The following is a 16,088-nucleotide window of genomic DNA, read 5'->3' as shown; positions in this document are numbered from 1 at the left end:
TACATCGCTGATCATAGCTCCCGATCACAGGGAGCTATGATCAGTGACAGTATCATTAGGCAGAACGGGGAAATGCTTGTTTACATTAGCATCTCCCCGTTCTTCAGCTCCGTGAGACGATATTGCGCACGTGACCACACGGCGTCAAATTCAAAGTGTTGTACCCCATGCCCATTTGCCCAGCCGTGCCATTCTGCCGACGTATATGTACATGCGGCGGTCGGCAAGTGGTTAAGGGCACAATACAAAAATAGTTTCACTGAACAGCTATTACAGATACTTACCTCTGAAAGTCCTGAAAAACTCCAGCCTAAGTTTTGTTTTAGTTTTTGGTATGGAGTGGAGAAGAGTTAACACTTCTTTCAAGTTATTAATTTTGTCTGCGATCCTTTTGAAGTCATGCCGCAATTTCAAAGTGAACATCCCGGCAAGACTTGCATACAACTTTAACAGATGTCAATGCAAATCGTGCTGAAGTCAGATCAAAGGTAGTGCAGGAACCTTTTTCTAAGTTGCTCCTTTTAGAATGGTTCCATTGCACCTAATGGGTGCGACATGTGCTCTCAAAGTCGGAGCGCATGTCGGGCCTTAGAGAGATCTCCTATCCCCTGCTGGAAAAGGGATACGCCTCCCTTGTGTTTTCAATGTGAGTCTTATGTCTTTAGACTCCTTGGCCACAGGCTGGCAAATTTAAATCTGAGAGTCTCAGTGAAGCAGGTTACCAAAAGTCACAGGATTTTGCAGAGTATAGGGGTCTGGTATATGTAAACTCCTGAAGAAAGGCAAAGCCCCTGGACAAGCAGGGTGTGCGCAGTGACATCAACTTTCTGGACCTGCAATCCAGGACATTAAGGCTACTTTCACACTGGGGCGGGGGGACGTTAGCGATAAAGTGCTGCTAGTTTTAGCAGCGCTTTACCATATTATATCAGCGGTTTTTGGCCGCTAGCGGGGCGCTTTTAACCCCCGCCAGAGGCTGAATAAAGGGTTAAAAGTGTCGCTGCCAAAGTGCTGCCTATTGATTTCGATGGTAGGGGTGGTGTAGGAGCGGTGTATACCCTGCTCCCGCACCACCCCAAAGATGCTGCTTGCAGGATTTTTTTTTCCCTGCAAGTCCCTATCCCTATCCTGCAAGTGCACCGCCCCAGTGTGAAAGCATTTGGGCTTTCACACTTGGGATGCAGAAGAGGCAGTTTACAGGTGCTTAAAAATGCCCATAAAACGCCTCAGTGTGAAAGGGGTCTAAATGACAAACTGCAGGATCAGAGATTTGGAAGAGTATGAAAAATATTTATAATAATTTGTGATGATAGATCTGCATGCTATCCATTCTTCTTAGTTGCTCTATCAATATCTTAGTTAAATAAAACTATGCACAAAAACCCCTATATAGCGCTGTTACAATGGATATATATTTACATTGTATCGCCCTCCGTTACAGCATGCCATGATTACACAGCTTTTTGTTTGTGAATGTGTATAGGGGAATTCGATTTTTTTTTTTTCTAGATATGCATTTAAAGCGAGCAACTTAAGATAACCAATCTTGCATGTTTGGCGATAGGCACTAAAAGATGGTCAGACATGTAGTCTCACTCACCCACCCTCATATATCTTTCCAGTAGAAAGCTTTCCGAAACATGAAAGGTTGTATAATGCCATATGATGCCATTGTTTTGTTTAGGCCTATGGAGAGATGTGGGGGTGGTGATCTGTAGACGTTTCCGCAACTGACTTCCAAAGCCAGGGACTAGGGAATGGCAATTTTGTATTCATGACAAGAAAGAGGTACTTTAACTCCAAATATAACATAACTTTATAATGATGCCATGTGCCCTACTGAGTCATTGAAAAGTGAATTTTAATTATAGATCCACATTTAAGCTATCTTTTGTCTTGTTTTAGAGTCCTGGGCAAGTTCTGGGCACGTTGCTACATCAAAATATATTTGAATCAATGTTCCAGAGTCCAGAAAATACAGAAGACAATGATATTGGTCAGCAGTCAGGTATAACAATTTTACATGCTATATGATGGAATTGTACAATAAAAAAGTTCTGTGTTTGTGTGTCACTTGTCACCAGGTGTTCTGTAGTCCATCAGGGAGAACTCAGCCAGAGCTGACATCACCATTTGGGACTGGATTTCTGTCAGGATCAACACGTATTTTGCAGAACTTGTGATGATTTTCCGAGATAAGAAATAGTTCAAGTGTTTCTTTATTGTAGAAGTACTGGATGTTTTGCTAATTGTATAGTACAGGACACAGGCGTCTTTAAAGCATTACAACTGGGTTATTTGCAGCTACCTTCAGGTGATTGGTTGGACACTGGCAAAAAAAGGTTGCTACCTATGTGGTGAGTACAAAGGGCAGAAGTCCTTTTTATACATTCATTCTCATAGTGCTAGTTACTTTTCCCCTATTGGGGATAAGAATTTCCGCCTTCTATCCTTTAGTGGCACAGTTTTTACAGTCTAGGATGGCTATGTCACTAATGTCCCTTTGTTGCCATTTGGGTATCCTTCTGGAGGGTGACTGCGGTGGCCCTGTTGCCCTGGCTGCTGCTTCTTGCTTGTGATGATGTATTGCGCATGAGCGAACTTGGTTTTAGGTTGAAATCTCACGCTGCACGTGCATCACCTTGTTTTGTGGGGGGGGGGGGGGGGGGGGGATACAGGCTTCTGTACCTGTGCGCCTGCCTCTTCCTCTTTGCATAGTCAAGGAAGGTGGAAAAATAGCACTCAAACTGTATGGTTATCTCACTGGTATTGCTGTCTTTAATTTAAAGATATTGATGTAAATGATCTGGTTCATGGGCAGGCACCGTCTGCACCCAAGAGGATCTTCGTGGTCTCCTTGGTTTGCAGTGTAATGTAACAAAAATAAAAATGGAGGCGCCATACCACTAAGAAGTCCAGATACAACTTTATTATTATTAATTTAACTTGTTTCAAGTTAGGGGGACAATCCAAGCAGTGGCCAACGCATTTCAGGGTGTCCAAGAACACCCCCTTCATCAGGGCTGTATTGACAACAATCTGTATAGGCTAGAAGTGAATTGAACCTTTAATGTTATTTTTTCCAGTGTGATTGCAAGTGCAGGCCTTGTCAGCAGCTCGTCTTGGCAGCCTTCCTTTGTATTCAGGATGCCCGCCAAGTAACATCTCTGGGTTCTGAATCATACTCGCCAGGGTGGATTTGATTTAAATCACTAGTAAAAAGGCTTGATTTAAAGCAACTCGATTTAAATCATCATTTTTAAGGAGCAACTGTCATCTCTGTCCCGCAGCGGCTCCTCCTCTGACCTGCTGTTTACTCACCAACAGTCACATTCACTTTAATGGGACGGCTGGTGATGCGGCAGTGACACAACAAGGTGAGGGACGTGGCAGCAGCAGGTGAGTGGATGCCCGCTAACAGGCGCTGCCATGATGGATCTGAAACGACACGTGCCCTTTAAATGTAAGGACTTATTTTTTGCTGGTAGTTAGAATCTTTAATACTTGCAAACAAAAGGTTTCCAATTTAAAACAATAAGCTGTCAGGTTAGTAAAACAGCGATATCAGACCTGATTCAATTATACCATTTGTAATGTACATAATTTGCAAAACAATGGGATAAAGGAATATTCCTGAACTTTGTTTTATCTCATGGTTACTGTGAAATTGTGTGAATGCATCAATGCAGTGCATGTTCCCCCAGCTTGCAGAGCTTGTATTCAATGAATGAGTTTACCAAAAATGTAAATATTGCAAAATCTACATCCTCATGCTACATAACTAAGCTCCATTTCATGCTGAATAATCTATATTATTAATGTATCCTAAATCGCAAACTATCTTTAGATAGATTTACTCCAAAAGCATTTTATTAAAATAAATTTGATAAAAAATTTAAAAAATAATTTTTTTTTTTTTATCCACCCTGATACTCGCACATTCTTAGCTGTTTACGCTTACTTTTCCTGGGTTACAGCGAGGCATAAGACCCTTCCTGCATCACTGCTTCAGAGGTCATAAATATCCCACTGGGGACAGTTTATTCACACACACGACAGACCATAAATGGAAACACAGAGGTTCAGATGGGCTCAATAGTTCAGACTGAGCCTTTAGCTCAGAATTTGGGGATTCTAGTACAGGGCTCTGATATCCTCTCCTCTGATGGTTGCCCCCTATTTTGACTCTGTCTTCCTCTAGTTATTCAGCCGGCCCTTCAGCCACGCCTGTCTCATCCTTCCTGCCTAGAGAGGCATTTTCTGTCACAGCGTCAGAGTTCATAGTTAGAATTTCTGGCCTTGTTGAGGCCTAATGCCGTGTACACACGACCGGACTGGTCCGACGGAAAAAATCCGTCGGACAGTCCGACCGTGTGTGGGCTTCATCGGACATTTTCTGTCGAAAATTAAACGGATTTTAGATTTAGAACATGTTTCAAATCTTTCCGACGGACTCGAGTCCGGTCGAACAATCCGTTCGTCTGTATACTAGTCCGAAGGACAAAAAACAATGCAAGGGCAGCTACTGGCTATGAACTTCCTTATTCTAGTCCATTCGTACGTCATCACGTTCAAACCAAGGGACTTTCGAACGGACTTTAGTCCGTTCGTGTGTGGGCAAGTCCAGTCGTTCAAAAGTCCGTTGAAAGTCCGTCGGAAAGACCCCAATAACATCAGTCTTTGACTTTGCCCTTAAACCAGACTTCGTAACAGAAGGAGGTATCTGCTTCTAAGACAAAATTATTTCCTTCTGAGGCATCGGCATACCCACTACAGAAATCTCTCCAAAACTCAAGACTATTCTTAAGCTGAGTGGGAATGTATGCCCTTGTTTAGAATTGGAGCCACCGGAGTCTGCTCGTCCTAAGGTATCTAGAATGGGGTCACTAAAATTCCCTACACTACCTAAGACCTTCCTGGTTCACTTGTCGTTTTGAGTTTATCCTATATGTAGACTGGCCTAGAAGTTTTGTCTAACAATATCCCATTGAGGAAAGTTTCCTTCAGAAGTGGAAAATTCATGTGGTAGATCTGGCTATTTCCAGCCTTAACAAGAGCTTCATGGCCCACATAGATGGGATTCTCCAGTGTTTAAAGATCCTGTATATAAAAGGTTAGAAGCCTGTCTGTTGCAGTTTGTCAGTTTGCCATTGCTGTCTGGCTTGGAACCCCAGCTGCATCCTTATGTATCCCTCTGTCCATGGTCAGCTGGAACTTTTACCTTGTGACTTACCTTAGGCTTCATTTACATTGGCACCTCCTAAACTTGAGTTTAGGAGCTTGCAGCATTTTTTTTGCCAAAGCGCCAAAACTCAACTCCCTAAAAGTTTATGTGTCCATGTACACTATGGGTGCGCATCTGCACTGGTCTCACAATTTGATTCGATTACGATTATTCTGTCCACGATTCGATTCAATTCCACAGTGCATCACGATTAAAGTGCATGGTTAAAAACTTTTTTATCCGAAAATTCAACAGTCAGAAAAATTAAATTTTTCTCCAGAGGCAGGGATGGGATCGGAGGCAGAGGGAGGGAGGGATGGGATCGGAGGCAGAGAGAGGGAGGGATGGGATCGGAGGCAGAGAGAGGGAGGGATGGGATCGGAGGCAGAGAGAGGGAGGGATGGGATCGGAGGCAGAGAGAGGGAGGGATGGGATCGGAGGCAGAGAGAGGGAGGGATGGGATCGGAGGCAGAGAGAGGGAGGGATGGGATCGGAGGCAGAGGGAGGGAGGGATGGGATCGGAGGCAGAGGGAGGGAGGGATGGGATCGGAGGCAGAGGGAGGGAGGGATGGGATCGGAGGCAGAGGGAGGGAGGGATGGGATCGGAGGCAGAGGGAGGGAGGGATGGGATCGGAGGCAGAGGGAGGGAGGGATGGGATCGGAGGCAGAGGGAGGGAGGGATGGGATCGGAGGCAGAGGGAGGGAGGGATGGGATCGGAGGCAGAGGGAGGGAGGGATGGGATCGGAGGCAGAGGGAGAGATGGATGGGATCGGAGGCAGAGGGAGGGATGGATGGGATCGGAGGCAGAGGGAGGGATGGATGGGATCGGAGGCAGACAGATGGTGGGATCGGAGGCAGAGGGATGGTGGGATCAGGCAGATGGATAGTGGGATCAGTGACACTGGCACTCAGGGTAAAGGCATTCACACAGTAGAAAAACACACTGCTGCCGGGAGGACAGAAGTGATGGAATCTGCTGCTGACAAACAGAATACAGTGAACTTCACAGATCTCTCAGTGCTGAGATTTCAGCTCTTCCCTGTTGCACATTCCAGCACTCTAGGAGTTAACAATGAAATGTGTGAATGGGGAAGACTGAGCTGAACTCTCCCACAAGGTCAGTACAAGTTATAAACAGAGTACACTTGTATGTACTCTGCTTACTCCTGGTAAACTAACTGTGCCTTATCGAATCCCCTCTTATTGTACATTAAGTGCCCCACTGTAAATGCCTTTTAAAAAATATGTAGCTATATATACCACATATTTCAGACTGTTCCTCTGCTCACGTGTAACTCAGACCCGGCTGGTCACTTGCTGCTCTCTTCTCTCGGCTGACATCAGAGGAGGATTGTCAGCCCCGCCCGCTGTAGCTGTTAGAGAGAGGAGAGCTGTGCGCCAGGCAGTCACATGAGCCCCGAGGAACAGTCTGAAATATGCTTTATATCGCTACATATTTTTTAAAAGGTATGTACACTTGAACAGTGGGGCACTTAATGTATTATAAGAGGGGATTCATTAAGACCGTTATTTTTTAAACTTGTAGAGTATGATGGGGGCGCTCTCCCGGGGGGGGGGACAAGTTGGGGGTAATCGATTAAGCCGGTCGTAGCATCAATGCCGCATCGTGGACACCCGAATCCCGATGCATCGATGCTATGGTTATATTCAACACCTCTAATGTACACATAGGCTTTTAGCAGAGCTTAGGGGCTGCAGAGTTTTTAGGTGAGGTTAAACCTTCCTCTCCTGAACGTGGAAGAATCACATCCAGGATAGGAATGTTTTGACTGCCGGCCATGGGAAAATGCAAATCACAGCAAAAACGTGGTTTGCGTTTTCCCACAGCTCTGTTCAGGGTACGCTAGTGTACATGTAGCCTTACTGCATAAATGGTAGACACACTTCCCCAGATTTCAACGATGAACCTTCTCTCATTACACATGTGCAGGATTGTCTGGCTTAAATGCTGGTCAGTTGAACTCCCCTGCAAGAAAAACTTTGAGCTTTTAAAGCGGAAAGCTTGTTTGGTCCCTCCTTGGAGTTACACTTTAAGGCTCCCATCCCCCGTTCTCTTCAACAAATGGCACTTTGGTTTTGACAGGTACCCACTACCACTTCTGCTCAGCTCGCCAAGGCGATTTGATCGGGAGTTCTCCTCTCCCCCTCCCTGCTGTCTTCTGGGACACATCACAAGTCCCAGAAGACTGCAGGACCATTCACAATGCACAGTGGGCTGTGAAGCCACAAGCTGTAACAATCGGGTGCCCACTGTTAAAAGGCTGGGGCCAGGGAGAGAAGCACGTGGGAAGGGACAGCTTGGGTGAGCACATTGCTGGATCCTGGGACAGGTGAGTGTGTGTTTATTAAAAGTCAGAAGCTACGCTTCTGACTTTTAATAAACAGACAAATGACTGGAGCACCACTTTAAGGAGATCATGGTCGGGTAACGGTATTCTCCAGGAATAAAATATTCTACTATCTTGGAATAGGAAAGGTTCCTTTCATCCCTCTCCATACTTCAGTGATACATCTAGGATAGGAAAATACTTTTGTAAGAAGATATGACCTATCAAGCCAAAGCCTCTTCACAATAATTGGCACCCCTACTTTTCAAAGTGGTGGCGTGTCTGATGGCCTTCTGGTTCCAGAACTTTCTCAGAGGCCTGTTTCCAGGGGCTTCAAACTGGAGTTCAGCATACTACTGCCTCCCCACTTCATGCTCTCCAACTTGTCATCTTCCCAGTCATTGTGGGTAGATCTGTTTTCTGCTGTTGAACAGCTTTTGAGTGAATGGAGTCTTTATCTCTGTACTGCTTTCAAGGTTTCAGCTCAAACCTCTTTACGATTCCCAAAGCAAGGTCCATAAAGACATGGATGAGCGAGTTTGGGGTTGGAGGAATTTGACTGGCCTGCACAGAGTCCTGACCTCAACCTGATAGAACACCTTTAAGATAAATTAGAGCGGAGACTGCGAGCCAGGCCTTCTTGTCCAACATCCATGCCTGACCTCACAAATGCTCTTCTGGAAGAATGGGAGAACCTTCCCGTAGACATACTCTTAAACGTTATGGACAGCTTTCCCAGAGTTAAAGCTGTTATGTTATAGCTCCAAAGGGTGGGCCAACTCAATATTGAACCCTACAGACTAAGACTGGGATGCCATTAACCCCTTCAGATCCGCGCTATAGCCGAATGACAGCTACAGCGCGGACCTACTTTGCCAGGAGGCCTTCAAAAGACATCCTCCCCTTTGCACGCTCCTCGCGCGCTGTGATCGCCGAGTCAATGAGTCTCAGGTGATCACAGATCATCGATCAGCCAATGACAGCCGATCACGTGAGGTAAACAGGAGATCGGTAAAAAGTCGATCACCAGCTTCTGTGCAAGGGACATTGGTCCCGAAGAGGAAGAAGAGAAGCCGTCTCATCTGTGCCCACGCGTTTAGCCTGCCAGTGCCATCTGCCAGTGCCCACAGTGCCACGAATCAGTGGCCACCAATGCATAAGTGCCAGCAATCAATGCCACCTATCAATGCCCACTAGTGGTGCCAATCTGTGCCAGCTATCAGTGCTGCCCATCAATGCCAGCTATCAGTGCCACCTATCAATGCCCTTCAGTGCCACCTCATTAGTGCCCATCAGTGCTGCTTTATCAGTGCCCATCAGTGCAGCCTCATGAGCGCACATCAATGAAGGAGAAAAATTACCTGTTTGCAAAATTTATTAACAAAATATAAAACGTGGGTTTTTTTTTTTTTTTAAATTCCGTCTTTTTTAATTTTTTTAACAAATAAAAATCCCAGAGGTGATCAAATACCACCAAAAGAAAGCTCTATTTGTGGGGGAAAAAAAATTTTAATTTGGGTACAGTGTTGTATGACGGTGCAATTGTCGTTCAAAGAGTGACAGCGCTAAAAGCTTAAAATTGATCTGGGCAGGAGGGGGGTTCAGGTGCCCAGTAAGCAAGTGGTTAAAGTTCATGTGCATGTAAAGGCAGGCGACCCAATACTTTTGGTAATGTAGTGTATAATATATGTATGAGTGTGATATTGATATTGATAGATATATATATATATATATATATATATATATATATATATATATATATATATAGGGCTTTTTTTTCTCAGAGAATAGGTGCAGGGACCCATGCCCGCCACACACACATATCTGCCAAATGGCATCAAATAGTAGCTCTTCCCTCTGCATACAACCCCTCCCTCCATTGTCCTCATCCCCCCCCCCCCCCCTTCCTTAAAAGCTCCACCATCTGTCATATGTCTTACCTTTGTTGTTGCAATTTTAAGCTGAAACCCCTATCTGGCTGTAGTACCTCCCAGTATACTATATTATACTACAGTCACTTGCAAGGGTGGTCATGCAGTAGGAGCATCAACAACTGGTCACCAGGGAAAAAATGGAGACCACAGAGGGTGCAGCCTACCATGTACCCTCTGCTGCCCATGACTGCACTGAACCCTGGACACCTGTTCTGTATCTCCCTTGTCCCTGTCTGGCACTCAGTGGGATCTGCGCAGGAGATCTGACCTGTGGGAGCTACTGGGAGATAAGCTATCACTTCTAAATGCAGAAGCTGGACTTCAGTGTTAGGCTCCATGCACACTGAAACTCAAAAAAGCTTTTTCTGGACGCCAGATTGCTGGCAGAAAACTCTGGTTGAAAAATGTGCTTTTAACAGCATTTTGTATTAGCGTTTATGGGTGGGTGTATAAAAATACACAGAGGACACTCCAAAAATCCCACAATGCATTCCAAACTCCCACAATGTATTGAAAAAATAGAACGCCGAGTGCTAATTAACACACGTTTATGAGCATTTGGCGTTTTTTCGGCGGTGAAAAACTGCACTTTGAACACAAATTTCTGGTGGTCAGAAAAAGCCCATAAACTCCACTGCTCATTAAAGCTAAAAAATGTCCATGTGTGCATGGACACATAGGCTAACATAGAGTGGAGTTTATGGGCTTTTAAAAAAAAATGCCCAAACTCCAATAAACTGCAGTTTATGAGCTCCAGTGTGCATGGAGCCTTACCAAGTAATAGTGGTGAGCAGGGAGCAGAAGACCTGAGCCAGAGGTGGTGGAACTGAATTCCCCCTAGTTCCTGCTGAAAAAAAGCCATGTATGTGTGTATGTATGTATATGTATGTATGTATGTATGTATGTATGTATGTATATGTATATATATATATATATATATATATATATATATATATATATATATATATATATATATATATATATATAAAAAATCAGTAGCATTTTTAAATTTAATGGATAGTACAGGTAAACTTTTACTTTAAATGTAATTTGTAATGGTTTAATTTACTTCCAGTCTATTAGCCTTCAGCTTTTCTGGGTTTAGATGCTGATCTTCCCTGTACAGAACCCTTAAAGTGATTGTAAATGTTGGAATTTAAAAAAAAAATAAACATATACTAACCTGCTCTGTACAGTGGTTTTGCACAGAGCATCCCCAGTCCTTCTCTTCTGGGATCCCCTGCCAGCACTTTTGGCTCCTCCGTTTTTCAGAGTGCCCCAATAGGAAGCCACTTGCTATAAGGACACCGATACGGGCTTGATCCTTATCTGTACTGTGTACTTGGCCCTTCCCCCTGCTCCCTCCTCACTGGCTGTGATTGACTACATCTGAGTCCTGTGAGAAGAAAGAGAGAAGCAGCACGTTGCACTGTGTATACTGACATGTATGGATGGTGTACTGGGCTGTATGTATGTTGCACTGTGTATACAGACATGTATGGACGGTGTACTGGGCTGTATGTGTGTTACATTGTGTATACAGACATGTATGGACAGTGTACTGGGTTGTATGTGTGTTGCACTGTGTATACAGACATGTATGGACGGTGTACTGGGCTGTATGTGTGTTACATTGTGTATACAGACATGTATGGACAGTGTACTGGGTTGTATGTGTGTTGCACTGTGTATACAGACATGTATGGACCGTGTACTGGGCTGTATGTGTGTTGCACTGTGTATACTGACATGTATGAATGATGTACTTTACTGTATGTGTGTTGCACTGTGTATACTGACATGTGAACAATGTACTGAGCTGTATATATGCTGCATTGTGTATACTGACAAGTATATAGAGTATAGCATGCATACAGCTCAGTACATTGTTCACACTGACATGTAAACAAATAATGCATCCTGTATGAAGGCCAACCAATCGGCTGGCCAACTAATCGATAATAAAATATAAACCGCATATTATTTTTTCCCAAAACGCCCATTTAACGGGTTACAAACTCTTGGCACTTAAAAAGCATTGAATTGCAAAGTCCTTTCATGCCACACATACCTCCTGCTCCACGGGTGCCTGTATTCTATTAGCTAAATCGCTTTCTAAGGATGTCCTTTCTGTTAAAACTGACCCTGCTGAGAGATACTTTATGTTTACTTTGCAGATTGCTATGTACAAATTGACCCTGGTGAATTTGTATCTTCAGCTTCCCTTTTCTCCTGGCCTCTTGCATAAACTCGCTCCTGGCATTTGAATCACCAAGCGGTCCACTCCTTTTTAAAGGCAATTTTAATGCAGTGCCTGACCCAACCAGAGACCATTTAGGAGGGATTGGTAGAGTACAGCAATCACTCTGAGACTGGTTACAAAGTTTTTATCTCACTGATGTATAGAGATGGAAGGCATCCAGATACTTGCCAATTCTCCAGTCACTCAGATACGGTACTTTCAATACCATGTCTAGAATTGACTTCCTTTGATATCTAGCGCCACAATCCTACTCAGGGGCATCTCCAACCATGCTCCTCTTGCTCTGGAACGTTATGTCCTTCCCCCTATGGGTATGGGACTGTGGCGCTTGCATTCTCAATGGCTAGAAGACCAAGCGGTAATGGGGGCCTGTACTAAGGCCATAGCGGACTTCTGGCACCTCAGTACCGGTACTGTCTCTCCTTCCTCAGAATTGGAGGCTTATAAAGCGCCCTCATGTGGTACCCTTATGTCTGTTACAGGCATTTTGCGTAAAAATAATGGTTCACTTACCGAAGAGCTTGAGTCAGCTATGCTCCAGACATCAGTACACTACTGATCCCTGACACCCACACTGATTGGCTCCACAAACATAGAGCATTTGAACTTCACCTTTTGGATCTAACCAAAAAGAAAATGCAAATATTCGAGTAGGGCAACAAGCGGGCCATCTCCTGGCATATTTGGCCCTAACAGATTATGCCCCCACTTTCTCTGAATTCTGACTTCCACGGGTACTTTAAGCACCTCCCCTCACAGGGTTCTGGATGCCTTCAGGCCCCTTTTATTCCTCCCTGTACAACTCTATGGTACAATATGCTGATGAACAACTTTGTGATTACTTGGGGACTGTCTCCTTCCCTTCCTTACCCCCGCAAGCATGTTTAGCCCCATATCTACTGATGAAATTGAATTTGCCATATCGCAATTGCCTTCCCATAAAACACCTAGTTTGGGTGGCTTTCAAGCCGAATGCTATGTCAAATTTAAATCCCCTCTTTAGTCCACACCCCCTTAAAACTTTTGTTAAACTCTGGAGGATAGGGTCCTCCCATCCCCTGAGAGGCACTCATTGTCCGTCTATTAAAACCACATTTGGACCCCACTAGGTGTGACTCCTATCCCTCGGTTTGAAGCACCTGATTACAAGCCAGAGGCTCTAATAGGCTTCAAAATAGGGTGGGCTCAGGGCGCAGAGAATGCGAACCGAGCCCCCCAGGTGTGTTACAATAGCGAATGAATATTCGCTATTTTAACACTAATCCTCCCGGCCAATCAGGGAGGCCCGTCACCTGGCTGAAAGGACAGGTGATCTTATTGGTAGCCTAGGAGGAGGGGAGGAGATGCACAGTGGAAGCGAGGAGAGGACACAGGAGTCGCTGCCCGATGCCTGCCACCTAGATGGGGTAAGTACCGGATGGACCGGCAGACAGCGAGTGGGACGGTTGATGTGCGGGGGGGGGGTCTGTTTGCCACCACCCCACAAAAAAAACAACGCCTGCAGCCACTGCCTCCTGGTGTGATCGAGTCCTCAAACTGGTGTGACCTGGGATTGTGCGCAATTCTAAAGGGTGCCTTGACTGAAAAAAAGTTTATAAAACACTGTTCAAGGAAACAGATTTTTCTAGTAACACAAAAATTCGATTTTTTTTTTTTTTTTAATTTTATGTTCTGCTTCTACTGGCCTCCAAGATACTGAGAACTTTGTAAAGGCAATAAAAGGTCCTCAAATATCTTGGCTTCTGCTATTTTCCTATGTGTTTTGGACAGCATGCTGGGTAAGTAAAATCTGGACGAATGTGGGTCCTAAATTTTTTGCAAAGCTTGTCCCATATGTTTGGTGATCAGGCCACCTGACATGATGTCAATTTTGTTGTGGCAATGTCAGTACAACAGGAACTGTGAGGAAATGCTGACTTTATATCTGCATACTGTCCCGGTGTAGTCCTCATTGGGCTATTTTTCATACTGGTGCAAAAATGTATCAGGCTAAGAGCACCCTTTATATGTACTGATTATCTTATAATCGTTTTGTGCATTTATAGCTGTAATGGCTCAACATAATTGTTGTTTTTGTTATATGAACAATATTGATAGTAGTATTACATTATACTATTTTGTGTACCTCTCTTCCCTAGAAGTACTGTTAAAAACCTGGACTTCAGACTCGCAGGCTTTAGACCCAGGAGAGAACAGTGCTACTGAACCTCCACCATCTCTGGTCGCCCCTATTGTGAATCCTCCAGCTGTGTCAGAGGATCCTTTACCTACTACTCCCAGCACAACTTCCATGTCTTTGCCACACGGAACCATTGGATGTGGGACTCCATCAACAAGATCTGTGTCTTGTACAGTTTCCCAGCCCCTAAAAGTGCCTATCCGTAACGGGGGCCAAATCTCCACCCAGGACAACTTCATAACCCAACAGACCTCACAATCTTTAGCGGAAAGCTTGACTGTGGTTGCTGGCCCTACTTTGCCTGTGGGAACCTCTTCAGATACCGTTCTACCAACACTGGTGCAGGCTGCAGTTTCCAATACCAGCAATGTGTTGAGCAGCAACCCTGCAATAACCATAACACAGACTCCTAGTACAGGCTTGCTGCAACCTAGTTTAGTTATGAATGAGCAAAATCTGCAGTGGCTTTTAAACGGGACCACAACGAATCCTGATCAGTCTGTAAGTAAAGAGCTTTCTATCTTGCAGTGTAAAGAGACCCTGTCACTAACTTAAAGGATTGCAGATAAACGCACATCAAGAATTTGAATTTTACTTGCAATGTTATTTCTTTCCATAAATTATTTAATTGCAATGTGGCCCCCTCCTTGCACGTCCTATATCCCTTTTCCCTTCCCTTCCATAGCCATCATAATTCCTTGCACATTATTATTATTATACAGGATTTATATAGCGCCAACAGTTTGTGCAACACTTTACAACATTAGGGCAAACAGTACAGTTACAATACAATTGAATAGAGGAGGAGTCGGGGGGCCCTGCTCGTTACAGCTTACAATCTAAGAGGGAGGTTTACGTAATACAAAAGGTAATAATTGGGGTGGATGAGCTGATGGAGAAAATAAAAGTACAGTTGTTCTCTGAAAAGAAGGTTTTTCAGGGATCGCCTAAATATGGATAGAGTAGGAGATAGTCGAACAGATTGGGGTAGGGAATTCTGCAGGATGGGAGAGGCTCCGATTGAAGCAACGTTAGCGGCAGTCTCATGACTGTCTAGTTATTTGATGTTTTTCTGTTTTAATCAGCTCTGTGAAAAAGTTAATTAAGGCTAGGTTCATACCTATGTGCTTTTTAGTGCATTTGCAGAAATGAACTACATTTAACATTAGTTCCTATGGATCATTTTCACATCTATGCGCAGTTTCCAGTTGGAAAGGTGCAGGGACTTTTTTTACACACAGCACAGCCCTTTTTGGCACCATAGACTTCAATGGAATCCCCGGAAAAATGCATGTACATGTGTTTTTGATGCATTTTCCCACATGACAACAGACGCCTCCTCCTAGCAACATAAACGCAAGACTCCAAACACATGAAAAACACGATAAAAACACTCAAGAAAAAATGCACTGGAAAATGGGCATTGAAAATGCATCAACTGCACGTGTATAGGTTTGAACCTGGCCTAAGTGGTGGCAAATTTTGAGCCATTCAATCTTTTGGGGTCCACAGAAAAAGGGTGGCAGTTGGGCAAGTTGTAAAATGTTCTGTTCTTTTTTTAGATGGGGTGGTATTATACTGCATAATTCCGCTAAATATTTTAGACTATATACTAAAATCATTAAAATAAAATGTATTGGAAAAGAATTGTGAGTGATATCGTAGATGGCTGATTATGGAATACAGTATCTTATGGCATGGGAAATGATTCATGTAGTAATGGTAGGGTGGAGTCATAAACCTATCACCCTGTACAGGGTGGGGTTGGAGTGGTGTCACCCAGGTTATGCTCTGTTAATCTAGGTGAGCAAAGCCCAGCCTGTAGCCGGCACATTTCCAAGGCTTGTTTTTATGCAACTGAAGAACGTTTTGGATGCCTCAGAATGTTTTATGTAATGTGCGGCGATTGCATTGCTCGCATGCCCTGCAGTTAAACTCCTTCCGGCAGCCTGATCAGATACTTGAAACTGTGCTTTTATTTTCTTACTAGCAGTGTATATAAACTGGATGATTTTGACAAGATCTTGTCCTTTAATAAATTCCCCTCCCCTGACTGCAGCCTGCTCAATTAAATATTTACTTTAATCCCTGGTCCAGCCGTCCTCACTATCCCTGCCTAGTGCCACAAGCCTTTCTTTT

The 16,088-nt window shown here is 44.2% G+C and overlaps 1 protein-coding gene across 1 annotated transcript in view; it reads left to right on the top strand.

The window, feature by feature from the left end:
- Positions 1-16,088, top strand: part of MTF1 (metal regulatory transcription factor 1) — a 68,945-nt gene that overhangs the window by 42,593 nt on the left and 10,264 nt on the right. The window contains exons 7-8 of the mRNA XM_073615508.1: positions 1,906-2,008; positions 13,909-14,450. Of these exons, the coding sequence (XP_073471609.1) occupies positions 1,906-2,008; positions 13,909-14,450 (645 nt within the window). The remainder of the gene's footprint in view (positions 1-1,905; positions 2,009-13,908; positions 14,451-16,088) is intronic.

Source organism: Aquarana catesbeiana, linkage group LG02 (assembly GCF_042186555.1).
Source record: "Aquarana catesbeiana isolate 2022-GZ linkage group LG02, ASM4218655v1, whole genome shotgun sequence".
Taxonomy (NCBI): Eukaryota; Metazoa; Chordata; class Amphibia; order Anura; family Ranidae; genus Aquarana; species Aquarana catesbeiana.
This window is presented reverse-complemented; position numbering and strand designations above follow the sequence as displayed.